The sequence below is a fragment of the Oncorhynchus nerka genome, linkage group LG1 (assembly GCF_034236695.1).
Source record: "Oncorhynchus nerka isolate Pitt River linkage group LG1, Oner_Uvic_2.0, whole genome shotgun sequence".
In the NCBI taxonomy this organism is placed as follows: domain Eukaryota; kingdom Metazoa; phylum Chordata; class Actinopteri; order Salmoniformes; family Salmonidae; genus Oncorhynchus; species Oncorhynchus nerka.
In genome coordinates this window covers 15,314,157-15,336,149 of record NC_088396.1, presented here as the reverse complement: position 1 = coordinate 15,336,149, position 21,993 = coordinate 15,314,157, and the positions used below count along the sequence as shown (strand labels likewise).

Below are 21,993 nucleotides of genomic sequence, written 5' to 3'. Positions count from 1 at the left end.
TTTAGGAACGAATGTGTTGCATAGGATGCTTCAGATTGAGTGTGTTTCAATATGACACCCTGTTCAAATAAAGTGCCTCTTGTCAAGTCTGGGGTATGTTTTTCCTGCTCCCAGACTGTGTTATAATAGAGCCCAGACATTGGATACAATACCATGAGGAAATGTACCACAGAAGTCTGAGACCCTAGCAGTGCTGTATGTCTCCACCAATGGAGGACTGTTGTCTTGATCCATGCTGTTCTACTGTACATGCTCCCTCTTACTTAACACTAATGAATTCAGGAAAAGGCTAATTTTTCTGGCCTTTAAATGTCCCTTTCCTGGTTCTAATATTTTAGCATCATACCGTTTAGTGTTTATGCATACACCTATTTGTTGGACAAAATGCAGATTGCTTTGAATGTTATCTGTAGGCACTGAGTATAGGCTAGTTATTTATTGTATAATGTACACATGTCGACATGCAACAACAGAACTGACCTGTTCCTGCTGGTTGCAGCGATGTGAACATTTACCGTGTTTTTGTCCCTAGCGTGAGAATTTGGTCAATTTGCCCTGTGACAATCTGTCCTTTGAGTAGCTCTTTTGTTTTAAGCGAAAAAAGACTTCCAACACCCTATTCAGGTAGCCTCTCCTGGCACCGACTGACTCTGTGAGGTTAGGCTTGAAGATGGATGGATTTCTCATGACAACAACAAGTAACAAGCCAAACCAGTCACTCTGTGGTGGTTTCTCTTCTTCTATCAGAGAGTAGTCCGGTGTGTCTACCACTTCAAGATCTGAGGAGGTCAGGACATCACACATCATTTATAATGTTTTCTACGTTGCGTAAAACTGCTGCTTTTGTCTAAAGCTTCTCCTCTCTATGGGTCCTGCAACTCTATTCGTTTGTCATTTTATCAACGCCAAGTGGTATCGCTGTCTTTGCTTCACTTGACTTCATTGCTGCGAACATTTCAGAATCAGTTTGGAATCCGTGTTGTTCATCGTAGCGATTGTTGCAATAATGTCTAGTTCGTTGCAGATGGTTTTCAATTGTGTGCTTGGATGATGACTAATTGCTAGAGTGTATAGACGGCATCTGCGGAGCAGCGCCTCCTGGTATCGGCACACAGCGATCCCGATCGTGGCAAGCATCAATATGGTAAATAAGCATTTACATTTTACACACTGCAGACTCCTATGTTAATAAGGAAGAATTAATTGTAGCTAAAAAAACGTAGTTTCACCGACAAGGACAGTAAGGGAGGTTAGTCCTTTTGTATAGGCTCGTAAATGAACCAGTTGTCTTCCCCCTACTCCCGTCTGTGGTCAAAATTGTAATCTAGTGTGGATTGTTCCAATTGATGAGGAGACATGCGGCTGTTCATATTCACGTCTGGTGTCTGCCAACGAATGAATCAGGGAAACAAACACACAGTAATCACTGTTTTAACATTCCCTCATTACATTAAGTGATGGGTCATTTGTGTTTGGTTTTAGAAATGATTAGACCTTTTAGAGGAATGGAAATATCCCCCTGGTGTCATGTTCATTTTTAATCTTGAATGTAACCATTTAATAGCTAACTGGTGCCTATATCGTTATTCATAGATGTGGGACTTTTGCAGCTGTGACGAGGCAGTAATTGAAAAACCATATGCCTAATGGGCTCCCGAGTGGCGCAGCGGTCTAAGGCACTGCATCTCAGTGCAAGAGGCATCATTACAGTCCCTGGTTCGAATCCAGGCTGTATCACATCTGGCTGTGATTGGGAGTCCCATAGGGCAGCGCACAATTGGCCCAGCGTCGTCCGGGTTTGGCCGGGGTAGGCCGTCATTGTAAGTAAGAATTTGTTCTTCACTGACAAAAAAAATGGGAAAAGAGTGTATAGATTCTAATTATAGAACATTTCTGATGTTCAGAGGTGCAATATTGTGAGGGCCTGGATATTGCAAGTCACGGGGTACATTGCTTTTGATGTTTTCCATGGACTTGCCACCCCTCATAGCCTGGTTCCTCTCTAGGTTTCTTCCTAGGGTTTGGCCTTTCTAGGGAGTTTTTCCTAGCCACCGTGCTTCTACACCTGCATTGCTTGCCTTTTGGTGTTTTAGGCTGGGTTTCTGAACAGCACTTTGATATATCAGCTGATGTAAGAAGGGCTATATAAATACATTTGATTTGATTTGAATTCTTGTTGTGGGGCACAGATCATGTGAGGTGGTTGAAGGTAAGTGTGGGAGGATAGGGATGTTCTGTTGAAGCTTCTGTGCAAACGAAATGGCCTCTGTGGGTTTGCTCCCACAAGGTGGACTGGGTCGACCAGAAAGCTGTTATGTTTCTGGGAAGGTCTAACATCTTAAAGCCCTTGTAATTAGAAATGAAAATCCACATATCAAAGACTGTATCTTCTGACAGTCCTGTCAGGCCAGGACTGTGGCTCTGTAGTGTACACACTGACATTGTCACACGGTTATTAAAAATATAGCCTATTGCAAACAAACCAACTGTCACCCTGTTCTGACCAGAAAAGCATTACCAGGGGATTAGGTGTGTCCACCCAGGTCTTTCTTACCACACGGACTAGATTTCTGTTTTTCTGCATAGCACAGCAGCAGAGGCTATTGTCTCTCATGGTTTTATATAAAGGAGGGGCTCCAGCCTGACCTCTCGTCATCAACTCTGACCCATGTTGGAATGTTAAGGCAGCTGTGTTGTACTCTCAGTAATGTGGGGGTCTGTGTTGGTGAGGTCAAAATCATAAAGGTACAAAGGCATGCTCTCCTCTGTGGCTCCACGCTGGTTTAACCACAGCACAGTCGCTCCCCAGGACTGAGAGAAATGGTATTCATTAGAAAAGCCTTTCTCTTTACCCATAAACTGGAACCATGTTTAAGGAAATTGGAAAAGTGAGAGAGCAGCATTGGTTTAATGGTCAGAATAAAAAAAAGTGCATTTGTTCAATCCCTGTGCAGAATGAAACCAAACAAAACCAGCAATTGTTATTTATCCCCATTAGGTATGAAGCATGTTGTGATTCTTATATACCTCTGAAGTATTTCGATATAAGTTATGTGTGCTGTTGTTATGCAAAAACGACGAGGCATAAGGGATAACCATTTGGTTGTGCAATACAAGTTATTGTCTAAACTCTTACACATTAATACATGTTTTGTTAACTTTGAATCATGCAGGATTGCAATGACTACAGGCACTACTCTAAATCACACTGTGAGGCAGATCACAAAACTCCCAGGCCAAGCCAGTGTGTGTGTGAGTGGTTGTGTCACAGGGTTGTGTACCCCTCCAGTGGAGACAAGGACAGTAAATGAGCCCTGGCTCCCAATAAGACAGTTTGAGGAAAATATAATTCTCTCACAATTATCGACTGTCAGCCCGGGAAGAGCAGGTAAACTGTGCAAATGTTGATTATTTCGTAACTGACAATTGCAAATGGCTCTGAATACAATTGAGAGACAAGAGTTTGGTCCAGGAAATTCCATACGGCTTATTTGCTGCTATCTATCGGCCACCATGGAGAAAGATGTTGGACTGCTATGAAATATTGCCTTTCCGTGCCATCTCTTTCCAACTCAACCCTCTATTCCCTTTACCAGATGTTCTTATGTCTCGATGCTCAATGCGTTTTCTTCAACACCTTGGTGTGTTTTCTTCTCCTTATGGTGTCTTAATGTAGCTGGTTGCTCTTCCGACCTTTGATATGCTAACAACCGGACAACATGGAGACGTCATCATCCTGAGACAAGAGATAACCAGATGTTCACCAGCCAGTCTGGTATTTGTCCAAATCTGAATTTGATATTCATGGCCTGGTGTCTGTTGGTTGGGGCACTGCCTCAAGCCAAACAACACATACAGGTCTCCCATGTACAGTAACGGACAATGCTAGCTGTATGCTTATGGTGGATTGCTTATTTTTTGCATATCATAGTGATAACGGGGCTAGTATTTAATGTGCTGACGTCTTTGAATAGGTAATGATGCAAGGGACACTTGCACTGTAAAGATTCACTCAAGTGCTTCTCTCGGGTCAGGTTGTAATATCCATTCGGTGTATGGAATACACAGATTGAATTATTCAGACTTTAGCTCCAGAGCGTACATTAACTTTGTCCCCTCGCGGGACTGGCAGGCTTATTTCAGGCAACCAGATAAGGGCTGGTGTGTGGAGGAAGTGATGAAACACCAGTGCTGTTCCCTTGGAATGAGGGGAAGATGAAGGTGAGGGGTTGCTACGGATGTTGTTACAGCCACAACATGGCCAGTACAGTACAGGTTTATGTCCTGCACTTTACAGACAAAGCAGTCAGAGAACATCTCAGCACAGGTTATGGCCATTTCAATAGGCCATTTTCTTCTTAATTTCATACATTTTGAAAGGCATCTTTGTTTGAGCAATATCTAGAGAATGTGAACTCATAACCTAATGTATAATTGTAACAGCGATTTATCATGTCCCTTCCTAGCTTTGAGCTGGTGAGCTCTCTGACGTGCTCTATATTCTTTACAATTTAATGCACATCTTCTCTCTGTGTGAAAATGGCAAAGCCGCCTACGGAAGCACTATCAGCCCTGTCGGTTATGAACGTTCATTTGAACTTGAATGCGTTTCCTTGGAGGGAGCCGCTTTAAGGGCTTCTCTCTGGTCATGCGGGGGAGTGTCATACAGGCAGCAGCACAGTTGCATAACCGCAGAAGAGTGCGAGTGACGGACAGAGTGGGCCGCAGTGAATGCAGGTTAATAGAAGGCTAGTATGTACTGTATCGTGCTGTAATGTGTACTCTGTGAGCGTCTCAAACCACGCTCTCAGTAATCCCTGCTATCCTTCATCGGTCATGAAGATTAATCCCAAGGCTGGAGAGGTTATCTGATGACTCTGATTGGATAAGTTCATATTTTTTGCACAATTGAATTGATGTCTTTTGATTGCTTGAGAAGATGAATGTGGCTAGCGGTATGCTGATCGTCATCAGCTGTTCAGAGACAGAGCACCAATGTTCCAAGGTTATGCTATTTCCGGATGAAGTTAGTATTTCATGCAGGACATGGTAGAATTTTGACCAGAGAATGGTCACTCTAAGTACACAGTTGTTGGTTATAAACTCCTCTCAATTATATACATTTAATGAGAGACTGGAATAGTTTCTCTTGTATGTGTTTCGAGTTGATGTGAGGTCATCATTTGTTCAGGAAAGAGATATCCCTCAACCCCACACACCAGTGCAATGTGGGTTAACACTCAGTGCAATACCTATGCATCCCATCAGCCACATGGATGTGTCCTTGTATAACCTTGCTGTGCGGAATCCACTGTGGATGGCAAAGTGTGGTAGCAACATGCCATGCATCACTGTCGAGGCAACAGCCACATTCACAGCCAGGTCATCTATTTGTCCTGGAAAAACACGGTGGAAACGGTTTTCTCCTTTTTGCACGGCAAGCAGAAAATGCAGCAAATTTCCAGCCACAGTACCACACCTTGGGGGGGAAAGGTTCCCCAAGCCACAGCCGTAATGATATCAATACTGAACTGTAGTGTTCCCCTCTGTGGAAGCATGTGGGGGGGGGGGGATGCAGACGCATAATGGCGATGCGTACACGTAGGTACAATAGGATGGTTTCGTTGTCTTGATCAGTGGATTGTTCTCTCGCACGGCTTGTATTCTCATGTGCCTCAGTCCATTAGCCATTAGGCCATAGTCGATTCCGGCCATCACAGTTCCTAATGAAGACATTCATTATTAAAACCATGAATGATCCCCCCCCCCCTCCATTGTTTCCATTTGCTTGATGTTTTCCAACCCCCAGTTTGGAGGGGTGCAGCTCTGTTTGAAACCCCTGTATGGAGAACAGTAGACTCAGACATACGTTCTTTCCTTATGGTTGTTAAGGACCTTCTTTTTATGTTGACCCTCTTCTTTTTTTATAATCTTGGATTTTTGACCAGTTCTGGACAGCCCTAGTTATTCTGGGATCAATCTACTGACCTCTCAGAATCCACTATCATTCTGCCAAGTCTGAGGAGAGATGTACGAGTGTCCTCTCAGCTTCAGCCTCATGTCAGCCTTCCATTGTGCGTCCATCCTGCTGCTGCCCGCACCACTCCTCCTCATTTGCATGCCGTCATACCTTTTAAAGAGCACACTTACGCACATTTAGAGTGTGATAGCGGCCCATGTGTGATGATGCTAGGTCAGAGAGGCGCATTAAGAGAACATTACCTTATGTACCAACCTCGCCGTCTGCCACAGACGACTGCCGTTACTCAACCTCTATCCCAACTCACACAATGGTTTTTGCCTGCCCTCCTTCTTTGAAGATACTATTATGAAAGATAACATTAGAAACATGTCTGTCTGTAAAATCGGTATTAATGCAACAGAAATTCCAGCTGAATTGTAATGCAACAGAAATAGATGGTTGCATTTGAGTGAAATGTACAATATTTCGAGAGACTCCACACAGCATTAATGTTGTGGGATGGTTGTGAAGAAACCTTGTTTAGACCAGAAAACATCATCAGAGACATGGAAACAGCACACAGCGACAAAATGAAGCCGCGCGCCTTAGACTTGTCCAGATGGACGCGTGTCTGGATGGGAAAGCAAACGGCATGAAGTGAACTGCTTTTGCATTCATCCGTCCTTCAAGAGGCCCAGCTTGGGACGTCTTTGAGAAAACGAGTCCAATCAATCAGTGTCAATTAGAGGAGTGTTCAAAGTAAAGAAAGCCACATCCTGGGTATCAGATGCTCGCTCCGCACGTAACAGCAGGAAACACAATTACTCTGCACAGCTTCCTAAAGCACCCAGGGTCTGTGAGGGGTAGACGGAGGCATATGAAAGGCTTTGGCTACAACGTTGTCTGCCTCTCACTACCCCTCCTGAAGAGAGAGGGTTCTACAGCGTGGTAGAGGAGCTCTCCACTGGAACACCTCTGTTTCATGTCTTTCATGTCCAGCCCAAATCCCTTTCAGTTATGGGCACAGCAGTTATGGAATGCCATCATACCTGCAGGGGTCTTCAAAGCCAGTGTGTGTTTGTGGAGCGCGTCTCTAGCAGCTCTCCTTTTGCCCCATCTCTCTCTGTTGGGGGGCCACAGTAACCGCCAATAAGCTCTCCCCGTATTGATTGCATTGAGTGTTCATCTACGTGGACTCATACTGGGCTGCTCCACCTCCAGTCTCTGTTCAGATGGCTTTCTAACAGCTGAGCCCAAATCAGCCTCTGGGATGGGGGAGTATAATCACATTTGACTCGCTGTGTGGATTGTAGCAGGTTTCAGATCATTCCCAACACAGCACTTTAACTGTGCTCTATATGTGATGCAGAATTAGCATACCATCCGTGCTGGCATCTGTAACAGAGAAAATGAGCACAATTTCAGACAGAATCCTACTGAGATGAGAGGCTCAATTAATGTTTATCTCTCTTCCATTTTAACTAGGATAATAATTAGAAAATGTCATGAAAGTCATCTGTGAATTTTGAAATTTTAAATGAATTACGGAATTATCTGTGAATTTAGGTATTCGAGGAATGTACATTTGTTCAGTATAATTATGGGATTCTGTGCATTATGGTGTTTTTCCATTGCCCATATTGGAAGGAAAAAAAACAGATTGCTCTTCAAGGGAGTTTAGGTAGATCAAATTGTATTTTACATTTCTGTTGATTTACATATTACTTTAATCTGTTTATGCAGTTGAAGCCAGGAAAAAAAACAAAGCTCAAATGTACCCTAAGGCGCTTGTAATTGTGTGGAATGAGCACACCTGGGTTAACTCTCTCTGGGTTGTCTGCATGGTGGCTGAAATATAGGCTTACAGGCAGATTATTGCAAAGGACAAACCTGGCCTTGCATCAGTTCTCCCTTTTCATAGCGCATCCGACACAATGATTCATATTTTGTGAATTTCATTTTGAGAAAATAAATGTGGTTCAAAAGGTTTACTTTATGTTTTCCCTGTGGTCCCTGGAACAATAAGCGGTTGGTAACCAGATTTTGAAAATTGCACTTTCTTCAACGGCCCACCAGTGTCATTAGCTGTGGGCAGCAGTAGCCCAGTGATGATGCATGACTCATTCATTACTCATTATCAACCCACACTCACTCCGACTCTTCCTACACAAGCTCTCCTGCTTTGGATCTTAGAGGGGGGTTGTGGGGGCGGGGAAACGGCAATGATAAAGCGTGAGCAGGCTCCTGCCTCGCTCTGATTGGCCAGTGTGATCCATCTAATCCGTTGTGACTGGGTCCTTCCCCCGTCCTCTTCCCCCTCACTCTGGTAGTGCTGGCAGCATCCATCCACAGTACACACACTGTGCTGTCTGTGTTCCAGAGAGAATATATCAGCTCTACACAGGGAGGAGAGGATTAACTCAACATCAGCTCATCTGCATATTCCCAGGGAACACATAAGCACCCAAGGCTTCTTCTCTTCTCTATCCAACTCCAGCCATCACAGGACTTGACACTCTCATCGTTGGAGCACCGTTCATCCCAACTCTCTCTGCTGTGAGAGGATTTAAAGGAGGACACGTCTTTCTGCTTTTTGGATTTTGCCATTTGTGTGTTTCTTCGCTAAGTTTAGGCTTGTCAAATTGGAGCAATGCAATTCACATGACATAGTTTAGACGAGTTCTAAGCATCCCGTTTTGTCTTTTTTTCTTCTCCAGAGGACCTCTGACTTTTTTGAACTGCTCTATAGGGCTTGCTGCTTGTTCATCTGATTTGGTCAACCTGAGTGTCAGAATGCCATCCAGGGAGTCTTACGAGGTCCGGAAGGGAGAGAAGTCTTTGGTGCACAAGGCAAAGCAGGAGGCCAACCAGCAGGACATACTGGCTGCTGCTCTGGGGATGAGGATCTCAGGGCCCCAGAAACCTCCAGCCACTATCTGGCAGCCTCTCAAACTGTTTGCCTATTCACAGCTCACCTCGCTGGTCCGCAAAGCCACACTGAAGGATAACAGCCTGCCGCCCAAGTACGAGAAAGTCCACAACTTCAAGGTGAGACAACAAATTGCCACAGGAAGAGCAGTTGCATCTCTTCGTCATGCCGTTCCACTGTAAAATATTGCTTCTATTTCAGCATGTTGTGGACAGGTGGCGTTTTTTTTGTATTAGGTTCCTATACTGGCAGTTGGCCACCAGAATGTCTGTTCAGGGGGTTATGGGGTGAGAGAAAGCATGAGCGAATAGGACTGTGTTGGGTCTTTCCACTGAGCCTTTTTCTAAAGGAAATCTGTTGGGTGGTCTGTGGTCCACTGTTGTTGGTTTGAGTACCAGATGGGGAGATTAGGCGATGAAGGGGGGGAAACAGTGGATGAGTGCTATTCTCATTAGGCTCCAGTCATCAGACTTGCTCTGGTCTGCTCTGCTCTGCCTGTTTGGGTAAGTAAGTTAATGAAGTGGGGAGCTGGGGCAGAAACATTCCCTCAAAGGCTCTAGGACTGATGACACTCACAGGACTCATTCTTCTTGCTTCCCTCCTTCCTTATTTATGTATGTATTACTATGCCAGCCAGTCCATGCTGAATGCTCCATTTTGCCATTTTAAGGGTCTGTCACACATTTAGCTCAAATGTTTCAAGCTCCCTCCTCCGCGGGAAGCAATCTGGGCTGATGTGGTTAGTGTGTAATAGTTAATGACAGAGCATTTTAATTCCTAATGATCCTGAACCTTGTACACTCTAACCTGTACAGCCAAGATATCTCTTTGAAGAAATTGATGACAAAGTATGATGAAAAAAATGTATATGTGAGAAAAAAATTCACTGAATAGCCAGAGACAACAACCGGTGCTAAATCGTATGAATGAATTGAAATGTTCATTGTTCCTACGTAAAGAGCGACTGCCTTTAAAAAGCAACGAATCTCTTTGACAATGTGACATCAATATGAGTCAGAAACAGTTATTTTAGTGTCAAACAATTGACTACAAAGTGTAAATAGGATCATTTTGGTCACAAAGTCTTGTTTAAAACAGAGTTTATAGCATAATGTAACAACGGATAAATGACAGTTGGCTTTGATTTGACAATGTCCATTTTCCCACCAACATGGGGTGAACAGCTGCGGTGATTGCTCTCTGTCCAATAGCAATGAGACAGACCTGCCCAGCAGCCCGACTTCATTTACATAAGACAACACCTCACACATTTTTTTCACTTGAGAAATACTGGACTCAACAAATTGCCCAACTAAAACACCCTCCGCAACAACAACAAAAAACTTCAAAATAAAATGCCACATGGGTCATTTTCAAAGGGATTTGTTGATTTTTAAAGACAGCAGCTCTTTAAATACTCAAGTGAATAAGGTTTTATTTTCCTGTGAGGCCATGAATCACAAAATATATTTTAACCTTCCTGCCAGTAGTATAGTCTGATGAACAATTCATCAGACTTGATACCATTTTACTGTGATGAATTGTTTTACTGCTAATCCTCTCATGCTGTCCCTGATCCCATAATGAGTTAACACACAGTATTGGTGATGGCCCTAGTATTTCACACCTCACATAAAAGGGCCATTATTCCCAATGTACTGTAGGAAAACACCTCACAGGGAGCCTGCTCTGCCTCCTCCCAATAGGTCTGGATCAGGCACCCCTGATTGGCTGAGCTGTTGTTATGTTACCTGGCGGAGAGAGAGCTCCCTTCCTTGCCCTTGCTTGAGCAACCCGTTGCCGTAGCACATTTCCATGACAACATGCCCCCCCTCACACTGGCACGGCGTCAACAGTGCCCACCCATCCTCCCCGCTCTCCACCACCACCCCTATTCAGCCTGGCCACTCATTAACAGTTTGAGTAGATTAGGCATCCTGTCAGATTTGACTGGGCTCTAAACGCCCCTCATCTCCAACACACACACAATCTGGCTAGTTTAAGACGCCAGCATTGTAGTGTCTCCAGGGCAACCTGGGGAAGGTGTGGTACCCATGTGGTACATAACTGCAGCATCTGACAACCATCCTCTCTCTTTGTCTCTCTTTCTATCCTCCAGGTCCACACGTTCCGGGGACCTCACTGGTGTGAATACTGTGCCAACTTCATGTGGGGGCTGACGGCTCAGGGAGTCAAATGTGCAGGTACGTACTGTACTGTTCTTTACAGTAGACAGCCACTGTACAGCTGCTGCTGGTTTTACTTAACACCATGCTGTTCTTTATCTATGTAAAGGACTTTGATGTTTTTCTCACCCCAGTATGTGGGTAACCTGGTTTGTAATGTGAGCGTAAGTGGGGGTCATATTGCGTCCCTTAATCTAAAACCCCACCAATATTTGGGGAACAGATTAGAGGAGTTGGGCAACGGAGTGAAATGAGGACTCAATATTGAGGATTTACTGTAATAAGTACTTCTCACTCTACATGAATGCCTTGCTTTAACAGAAAATGATGTGTTCCTGTATGAATGAATGAATGAGAGGTCCAGTTGGTGAGTTTTGCTAATGGCGTTACTCTGCCACTGTTCAAACGACAAGCTTTAATGCGATTGTTTTATACTGATGCAGCTCCCATATTCCCACATAATGGACAAAGCAATTGTTCTCCACTCGACGGCAGACGTATATGCACTCTATATGCAATCTATATATTGATCAGCCCATTATCATAATGCACAGTGGCGTCCAGACTCAGACTGGCTTCCTCTCTCTGTGCTCCAGTTGCAGCAGAAGTGGGGGGTTGAGAATGCCTCTGTGGATTCATGCTGAAATTCTCCCTTGATGGTCTCGGGAATAGATTCCCATTTTTAAACACGCGTACACCTATGCCTATCTATCCAATCGGGGCAGATGTTACTAGTTGAATGATTTTGCTGCACTGTGAGCAATTAACGATCTGATATTGTGAAGCAGCACATTTACATTGAATGTACAGTATGGTCATGAAATTATTTTGTCCCCATCTAAGGGCTAATTTTTCAATTGACTTAAGGTTTTGAAAAGATTTTGCAGCATCTTTATCACAGGATATTAGGCAATAAGTGGTGTCATGATGCTACTAGGATAACAACAACAGAAAATGCAGCATAAGTGGGGCACCCATGCATGCAGCATGCAAACGGCTTGCATGAGATCACATTGCTGCAGTGCTTGCACGCTTTGCGATATTATTGATCTCTAGAAATGATGAACTAATTCGCTTGAGAGCAAAACTAGTGCACTGCAATTTCACGTATTGTTATTTAGGCACATCGAACTGTAGATAGTGTTCTCGTGGTTTTCTATAAAGCAGTAGTTTTCCGGTGTTCATCATTCCCGTATAAGGCCGTAACGTAGACTGATGTCTGTATTTAATGTATTATTAATGGGACAAAGTGACCTACACTTATATCTGTGGGAGCCGCGACATGAATAATTGATGCATTGCTTTAGAAAGCTGCTGACAATCAGATGAAACGTGTACATGTATTTTTTCATTCCTTTAGACTAACGCCATGGCGACCAGAATCTAGGACAGGGAAGTCTTAAGCGATGTTTGAATTTGCGTTCCAAAAACGCCCTCCCCCTTTCTTTCTGTATGTGTGAAGTGTTTTTGGGTGAGCACCAGGAAGTCAGCCCCTGCCAGTGCTTGTTGTGCCACATTTCCTCATCAGAGGACGCCCCCCAGCCTCATACCATCATGCCCGTGAAGAAAAACAAAGCTGGCATGTCTCTTTAATGAGGAGTGGGGCTCTGAGCGCTGGGAAGGAGCTCCATTTCCACCCGCATTAAAATTCAGCAGCCAGAACCAGAGAGCTAGGTCACACAGCCTAGCTAGCACAGTCTCTATTCATCCCCATTCTACGCGTGGTGGAAAACAACATAGAATAACTAGCAACAGGACCATGTGTTTGTCTATATGCTGCTGCCATTAGAGATGGTAAAATAGAGAAGCATTGGAGATCTCAGGCACAGTAAAGGTTAGACAACATGATGATGTGTTGATTGGCCACCAGTGGGACCAGCCCCTCACCCCACTCCAGTGTCAGACCCTTTTAGCCAAATCAAGGCAGAGCTCATCCTCCGTGGAATGTATTCTCCTCGCCATGGCGATAGAGCTGACAGTGCAGTAAAGCAGTGTCTGTCTGCAGGCTCCCTCTGGGCTTTCCCACCCCACCTGGAACCCAGGGGCCACCTGTGTGTGTGTGTGTGTGTGTGTGTGTGTGTGTGTGTGTGTGTGTGTGTGTGTGTGTGTGTGTCTGGTGGGAGGCTGCCCTCTATTACGCTGCCTGTCTCACACCCTTAATAGAATCATCTCTTAAAGGTAATTACGTCCCTGCATCAATGCATATGAGTAAAGCCTGCGGAAATTTCTCTGGGGCCAATTTTAATCAAAATATGTGTAGCTATTTCTCTACATCATAGACCTTTTGTGCCTTTTTTTTTAAAAAATGTGTGATTTGATATTTGAGGAGCAACAATGATGACATATTTCCTCTGAAACACCATGTAGTCATAGAAAAAAACCTCAGTGAACAAAATGTTTATTTCGAGATGTAGTTGGAATACTATAATGCACCATTTTTTTGTCAAACGTTCCTCTTCCAAACTGGGAGAAGGCAGAGAACTGCTTAAAGCTTGAAGGAGCTGGCCCATTTAAGTCTAGGAAACTAGGTCTAGTGTAGCCCGCAGCGGCTGAATCGCTGCCTGCACGGCCATTGTGTGCGAGCCCAGATTCTGGAGGAGAATGGAGCGTGCAGGCCTGAGTCTCCCTCCTCCAGGCCACATTGTTTTCAGTGCGCCTCTAATTCCCTCTAAAAGCCTCTGTTACAAAGTGAAGAAGGAGTCGTTGTGTCGGCTCTCTGCTGTGCTCCCTGCAAGGTGAAACCTGTTCTGAATCTGATGCAGGCAGCTGCGCCTCAGGCCCCACTCACTAGCACCGAAGACAAAAGCACTGGGGATGATCATTGAAACTACATATTCACTGCTTAGAAGAACACAAATAAGGTTCATGTTGTGCTACAAATCTCTGTGACAAAATACGTCTAGGAGGTTTGGGTCATTTTTATTTTTTATTTTTTTGTGCAGATTAAAAACAAACCAAGCCACATAGTAGAATCCAGAATAAATTTGGTAGATGTAAGATCAACCTTTGTTGAATTTGTTACGAATGACTTTGATGCATGACTGGCACGCCGTCTGGATGAGGGATAGTTTGTGGACCTGTGTTCCATTCCAGTGCTCAAGGTGACTCCAATAACACCCCTGGCAGCTGACCAACGGGGGAAGTCATCAGCCAGGACAGAATTCTCCAGTGGTCCAATGACATTCTGACTCCAAATATTGATCAAAAGCATTTAGGCCTTAGCGAGCAAAAACAAAACCAAGCCAGTCGACAAAAATGAAATGAACAATCTGGGGGATGCAGACTATTCATGGTACACTTCAATGTTCATTCTGGTCTTATTTTTTCCTCTGGAGGATGTCATTGGAAGATATCATTGGAATGATATTATTGGAACATATCATTTGAAGACATCCCTCTTAGGTCTCCTCTTCCTCTTTTCTTTCAGATTGTGGCCTGAATGTCCACAAGCAGTGCTCCACTATGGTACCCTGCAACTGCGTGCCAGACCTGAAACACATCAAGAAAGTCTACAGCTGTGAGCTAACAACCCTGGTGAAAGCTCACAACACCAAGCGGCCCATGGTGGTGGACATGTGCATACAGGAGATTGAATCGAGAGGTGAGAAGACGATAGATAGCAATGGCCCTATTGAAATAGTTGGAAATCCTACCCTTCTTGGAAATCGCGCTCCCTCTTTCCCTTTCAGGAAATGTTATATTTTGTGTGTTTCAGTAATGGATGGATGCATTTTTCAATCACCACATGTACACACACCCAATTAAGTGCAGGTAACAGGAAGGATGGATGATTCTAATGTTGGTCCTTTCCATTCATTTGATGTGGAGAGCCGATGGGAGGCCTGGCAATTGTACACAACGGAGGATTGTGTGGTGTTGCTGCTGCTGGTGTTTCAGTTGATTGCGTTCCAGTTGAATCACTCAACGATGTAGAAGCCTCATTTCTACCTCATTGTCTAGCCTGGTAGTCTACGTCTGTAACTCATGCTATATTATATTGATGTTTTTATTTACGTTTTATTCAATAACGCAGAAAACTATTTGCATCTGCCCATGTTATTCCCTGTGTGCTTTTGTAGATCTTTTTAATTTCTCATCCATATGGAAGAGCTTAATGACATTTTCTGTTGCCCAAGGTCACCGCTGAAGGTGAATTTGGCCGTATTTATTCTGCTCTTGAGTTGAATCCGTGTTGGATGCCCACTCCTGTCCTATGTTATGTTGTGTAAATGCAGCGTTTGTCATTAAACGTCTCTATCCCTCTGTCATAGGGCTGAAGTCTGAAGGGCTCTACAGAATATCTGGATTCAGCGATTCAGTGGAAGATGTCAAGTCGACATTTGACAGAGGTATGTCTTCTATTGACATCCGTTAGTTCTGTCCGGGTGTTAACAACCCCCTCGGGTGCCTCTCGCGGCACGCTTATCGGTTCTTAGCGCCTCCGTGCTCAATGTGATGGTTTTAGGTTTGAGTTCAATGTTGTCACTCCGATGTGTTTATAGAGGCAGTATTAATGGGAAGGTGACACATTTGAGGAGGGATTAGTCTCCATCTGGGAGAGCACAGCTTGTCCTGACGCGGTCCAGTCACAGGATGTATAGCCAGGGGCCAGGGGCCAGGGCCAGGGGCCAGCTCTGGGGATGGCAAATCATGCGACGAGTCCAACAACCGTAGCTGACCGAAATGTAATTTACCGTAGAAATGTCATTTACCTCCAACTTCATTTGCCTATCACAGTTAAAGAGGCAGTTAGAAATCGTCTGCCTCATTCTCTGCCCAGTACAGTGTGAGTTTAGAGATGGACATGGGGGAAGCCTGGAGCCATGGGTTAAATCCTAGCTAGACCCGTGTGTGGGAGATCACACATGACAGAGTGTCATTCCAACTCACAACACTGTGATATGTAGACCCTCGGCAGAATTAGGCCATGGCCTGCTCTGGATGTAGAACCGAGGGGAAAGTAGAACAGGCCAGGCCAGTCAAAACAGAGAAGTAGCCTAGATTTCATCCCCCACAGTGACACAAGCCCTTTATTCTTCACTTCGCACTACGCTGCCAGCACTCAATGTCCTTGAGTTCAATCAGCAAGACAATCGTAACAGGGCCTTGTGCACATCCAACCAGTCCTTTCCTCGTGTCTAACAGTGTGTTATATCTCTTCACAGATGGTGAGAAGACAGACATCTCTGCCAATGCCTATGAAGATATCAACATCATCACGGGTGCACTTAAACTGTACCTCAGAGATTTACCCATTCCTGTCATCTCCTACGACGCCTACCCCAGGTTCATCGAGACTGCAAGTGAGTCCGACCTAAGCAGCTTTTTCCTCTTCTCTGCCAGTTAAAATGATGCATAATTGTTTCAGTCACGCACCAGCACCATGCAAGAAGAAATGCCATTGGTGTGCGTTTTCCTATCTGTGGTTGAGTCATGTAAATCCCTCAACATTCAAGCCCTGACGCATGACGGAAGTGTTCAGGGAACATTTATCCTGCTCTTCCTTTAGATTCTTGAGTTCTCAAAGACGATTCTGCAAAATAGAGCCTTTTTCAAGTGTATATTGCTGTGCTTTACCGCATTTCCACTGTTTGTGTGTTGCTATTGCATGAAGTCCACATCAAATAAGCATCAGATCCTCCTTTACGTTTGAACTTCTTATGGTTCCATTTTAGAAAATTACGATTGTTTGGTAGTCAGTTATATGGAGTTCAACAGCAGCTCATCTTGACTGTACTCTGATCGTTCATGCTAGTGTATAGTTCCAGTGAGAACCATTGAGCACGGATGTTTAGAGGTTCTGAGAGCCTGTCTTGTGGCCGCTCTGCTTTCACCTCATTCCTCTGTTTGCTTCTCAGAGCTGGAAGACCCAGAGAAGCGGCTAAAGGCCTTCCGTGAGGCTCTGGAACTGCTGCCGGCAGCACACAGTGAAACCCTGAGGTACCTCATGGCCCATTTAAAGAGGTGAGTTTCTCAACAAAACGATTCGCTGCCCTGGTGATATGTAACATCCTGTTTGTGTAACTGAGACATGGTTGTAATTGAATGCTCAGATGTTCATTTTCAATGGGTTTTCAACACACAGCTGTTAATTGTCTGTCCTTGATGTGTCTCTACTTCAGGGTAACGTTGAATGAGAAGGACAACCTGATGAATGCGGAGAACCTGGGCATTATTTTTGGGCCCACTCTCCTGCGTGCCCCCAACCTGGACGCCATGACGGCACTCAACGACATCCGCTACCAACCGCAGGTGGTGGAGTTCCTCATCAATAATGAAGACATCCTCTTCTGAAAACAGACACATCCACCCTGTTAGATAAGGAAGACATCCTCTTCTGAAAACAGACACATCCACCCTGTTAGATAAGGAAGACATCCTCTTCTGAAAACAGACACATCCATCCTGCTAAGATAAGGAAGACATCCTCTTCTGAAAACAGACACATCCACCCTGCTAAGATAAGGAAGACATCCTCTTCTGAAAACAGACACATCCACCCTGCTAAGGAAGACATCCTCTTCTGAAAAACAGACACATCCATCCTGCTAAGATAAGGAAGACATCATCTTCTGAAAAACAGACACATCCATCCTGCTAAGATAAGGAAGACATCCTCTTCTGAAAACAGACACATCCATTCTGCTAAGATAAGGAAGACATCCTCTTCTGAAAAACAGACACATCCACCCTGTTAGATAAGGAAGACATCCTCTTCTGAAAACAGACACATCCACCCTGTTAGATAAGGAAGACCTCCTCTTCTGAAAAACAGACACATCCATCCTGCTAAGATAAGGAAGACATCCTCTTCTGAAAACATTCACATCCATCCTGCTAAGATAAGGAAGACATCCTCTTCTGAAAACAGACACATCCATTCTGCTAAGATAAGGAAGACATCATCTTCTGAAAAACAGACACATCCATTCTGCTAAGATAAGGAAGACATCCTCTTCTGAAAAACAGACACATCCACCCTGCTAAGATAAGGAAGACATCCTCTTCTGAAAAACAGACACATCCATCCTGCTAAGATAAGGAAGACATCCTCTTCTGAAAAACAGACACATCCATTCTGCTAAGATAAGGAAGACATCCTCTTCTGAAAAACAGACACATCCATTCTGCTAAGATAAGGAAGACATCCTCTTCTGAAAAACAGACACATCCATCCTGCTAAGATAAGGAAGACATCCTCTTCTGAAAACAGACACATCCATTCTGCTAAGATAAGGAAGGAAAGAGACAGATTTTTTGTAAAACAGCTTGATGCTGTCTAAACACTTTTTTGTGCAAAGACTTGAAGGAACTTTTCTATTGCATTTGTATTACATATGAATCTTTGTAATTACATTTGTGATACATCCGTTTCCACTCCCAGTTAAGCAGTCCTGAACCTTACTTTCTCTTCCCCTGTAATGGGTGTGGATGGTGATGTACCTTAAACTTTGCATGTCTGTCTCCCCATTTTTGTCGGGGCTTGTGTAGAACACTGATGGACCAGACTTGGCCGTGTCTTTATTTTGTGTAGCTTTGTAGCGGTAACCTCGCATGCGATAAATATTGTGAAACGTTAACCAGGTTTCCATCCAACCTTTTAATGCGTGTAACGTACATGTGGGATAAAACATTTAATGACAGGCCTGATGGAAACAGATCATTTTTGTCGGTAAACTTGCCAAATGTCAACAAAACAAAATACGCTAGACAAGGTGGGGACCTTTTCGTGTCGGTAAAATTAATTACGTGAGAAATGTAGGTGGAAAGAATTTTATGCGCAAATATTGATATAATAACCATCATATCGAAGTAAACTTGGAGTGGTTGTGTGGTCCTCCCACTAAAGTTGTGTGGTCCTCCCACTATGACTCATAGGGAAAGCATGCAGGTATCTTTATGTGCAATATATCATCACACACAGACTTTTATCCACAAGTCAATTTGATGGAAAAACAGCTCTGGTGGGAAAATGCTCATATTGTTTTTATACGTATTTTAACATATTCACATGAAAATCTGTCACCAGTTGGATGGAAACCTAGCTATAGATACTCTGCTATTATTTGTCATGTAGATTTACAGTATCTCCTGTCCGGTTGCCCAATGGGCAATTGTTTTTGTGAAGCATTGTATACCTGGATGTGAAATAGACTACTGTATCTTCTCTGAACCTTTGTAATTATCTTTGACTGATTCGGTCTTTTTTTTGCCTTTTCAGCTGTTTTAGAAGTATTTTTTAGGGGAAATGCAAAGCCTCTTTCAATCAGAAAACAATCAGTGTACCTTTAAATGTTCTGTTACATTTGCCGGACAGTCAAAACTGTGTTGCATTCAAACTGTTACCTTTGTGCATTTAATGTTTGTTCTTCTTAAAAATATTTTTGTACTTAATTTGCGCATGTAAATTATAATTTATTAAACCTTGCTTGCTGAAAATGAACCTGTTTACTCTGAGTCACCTAAATTGTTCCAGTAACAACGAAGCCAATGAATAAGCATTTCGTGCCATGTGTGTTCATTTTAGAATATGGTAAATGTGTCCAGAACACCAGTCATTGAGGTACATGGCATGCTACATTTGCGTGTACATGCAAAATGACCTTGACAAAAGGGGCTGCTCCTCTCAATCTGCATATTAAGAGTGACAGGCAGTGCTATAGACGGTCCAGGGCCCACGTGACCGTATGCAGCATCCCCTCCAACTAGGCGTCAATCACACTGATTCGCTCTGGGATTAACACAAAACCCACAATACCTTTAGGCACGGCCCTGTCTGCATTCAGGAGATTTTTAATTGCTGGATACATATGCAAACATTGTCCCTTGGGGTTTATGCATTTTATCATTTTATGTTTAATTAACCCACGAGCAATTTCTTTCCGCACAATTTCCAAAAACCTGTCATGCCTTATCTTCTTCACTTGCGGCTCATTATAAGATCAAACTCTACCCTTGCATTTAAACTGGCAGTGAACAAAAAAACGGTTGTTATTTCGGTTCATTTTGGTTCATGTTCTGATTGAGTTTCAGACACTTTCCACTGGAGGTCCTTACTGGGCAGTGTTTACTGGCGGAGAACCACAGCCATCCTGAATGACAGCAGCTGGCCTCTCCTAATTGAATGTGAAATCCCATGAAATGCTCTGCCATTGTTCTCAGCAGTAACTGTGGAAACACTACGCTTTTAGGTTGGATTATTAAAAGCCGTAAAATCTGACCTGGCTGCCCCAATCTTTTCTGTGTTTAACACCTCATGCTTTCCCATTTTGTCCTCAGCCTTTTGTGGCTTCATGCTCTAGTATGGTTTATACCTGTTCAGGAATTCTTGACATTTTTATCACTGGGCTTTATCGTTTACATTAGGTTGAATTAATGGTGAATGAATTCCTATCTAGTTTTGGTTGATTGGTCAATAAAAGTGTAATTTATTCGAATTCATACAGCTTTTTCAGCTATTTATTATAAATCCATCGCAATTGGCTGCAGCCGATAGACCAAGAAACTCGTCTAAACGTTCAGACTACTGCTGTGATAATGTCATGACAGACCTCTCTTCATGCACATCAAATAATATTTGCTACAATTACCATGGGATGGCTGATTCATACTCACATGAATTCATCTACATGTTTTTTTTTTTGTGTGCTTCTGATCCGTGAGATAACTGACCTTTCTTTGTTGATTGGACAAAGCTGTGTGGCATTTCCTCCTGCGGAGGCTGACCTACGTCTCCAATTCTGAGACGTTCAGCTACGACACGTGAAGTGAACGTGTCGTACGTAGATGCAGCGCCTGTCCTGTGGATATTACTGCTTCTCTTCAGACTGTTGACGGCTAAAGTAGTAGCATGTTGATTTCTGAATGTGGGAATGTGCTATATTTCCGCTATACGTCATATTGTAGGAATTGAAGGGACAACGTTTAAGCTGCGCAGGCCTAGATTGAATTCAATTGCATCACCAAACACCAATATCCCATACTAAACAGCCATCCCATCCCTTCCCCCACCCATCATACCCCAAAAAACGATTGTATATGAGACAAACGATCTACTGTAAAAATACCTTCACAACATCAAAGAGCTCTTAGAAGAGCTTGAATTGACATTCATGTTAAGTAATAGAATGCAGTGATTATAAAAAAAAAAAAAATTATCTTCAGAACATAAACAATACACGTTGTTGCTGCTATTTTTGGGGGGAGGGAAATATTATGTACAAATATGCCAGTAACACACATAATCATCTCTGCCGTGGAAAGTGTCATCTACATAATCTGGCAGGGCGTAGAAACATGCAGTGGGAGATGTTCAATGCTCTGCCATCCCCAGCAGATGTTCCACACACTCCACATTGCTATTATTCAGATTCGGGTTTAGAGAGCATTTGAATCACATGTCGAATAGAGAGTCAACTAGGAGGTGTGATTGGGAGAGATTCCCCGCAGGGCTATGAGAACGGCTGACTCCTGCTGAAAGAAAGAACCGTGTCTCAACCGCAACGGCAGGACCCACTGCCTGACCTTGATTGAGCTTGAATGAGCAGATTCAATGGGTTTCTCCAGGGTCACATGGGTTGGGTCCAGGCAGGAGGCACTTAGGCACTGTAGGATTCAGGTGGTCTGTGATTGGTATGGGGAGAGAAGTGGAGGGGGTTAAGAGACAGATCTCTCTTAATTCAGACATTGCCAAAATGGCAATTTCCCCCTAAATAAGATGAATGAGGCGGCTGGTTGAGTGACGGGCTGATTGAACAGGTTGAGTTGAGGCTGTAGGGAAATCGAGTTGCCTGGTCCCATCAATGCCTTGGTGGGGAGGGGCAGGTGTACAGGGATGGGGTGTTTGGGTTTCATGCCTGGCCATCTGGAAACTCATTGCGGTGGCTAGATGGGGTAGATGTTGTGGGTATGTTGCA

At 43.8% G+C, this 21,993-nt stretch overlaps 1 protein-coding gene across 1 annotated transcript; it reads left to right on the top strand.

The window, feature by feature from the left end:
• The first annotated feature begins 8,312 nt into the window (after positions 1–8,312).
• LOC115104129 (N-chimaerin-like) lies at positions 8,313–19,520 on the top strand. Its single transcript, XM_065008963.1, has 7 exons — positions 8,313–9,010; positions 11,011–11,095; positions 14,505–14,678; positions 15,349–15,426; positions 16,243–16,380; positions 16,936–17,041; positions 17,200–19,520. Exons 1-7 carry the CDS (start codon positions 8,756–8,758, stop codon positions 17,369–17,371), a joined length of 1,008 nt encoding a protein of 335 aa, XP_064865035.1. The 5' UTR covers positions 8,313–8,755; the 3' UTR covers positions 17,372–19,520.
• Positions 19,521–21,993: the final 2,473 nt, after the last annotated feature.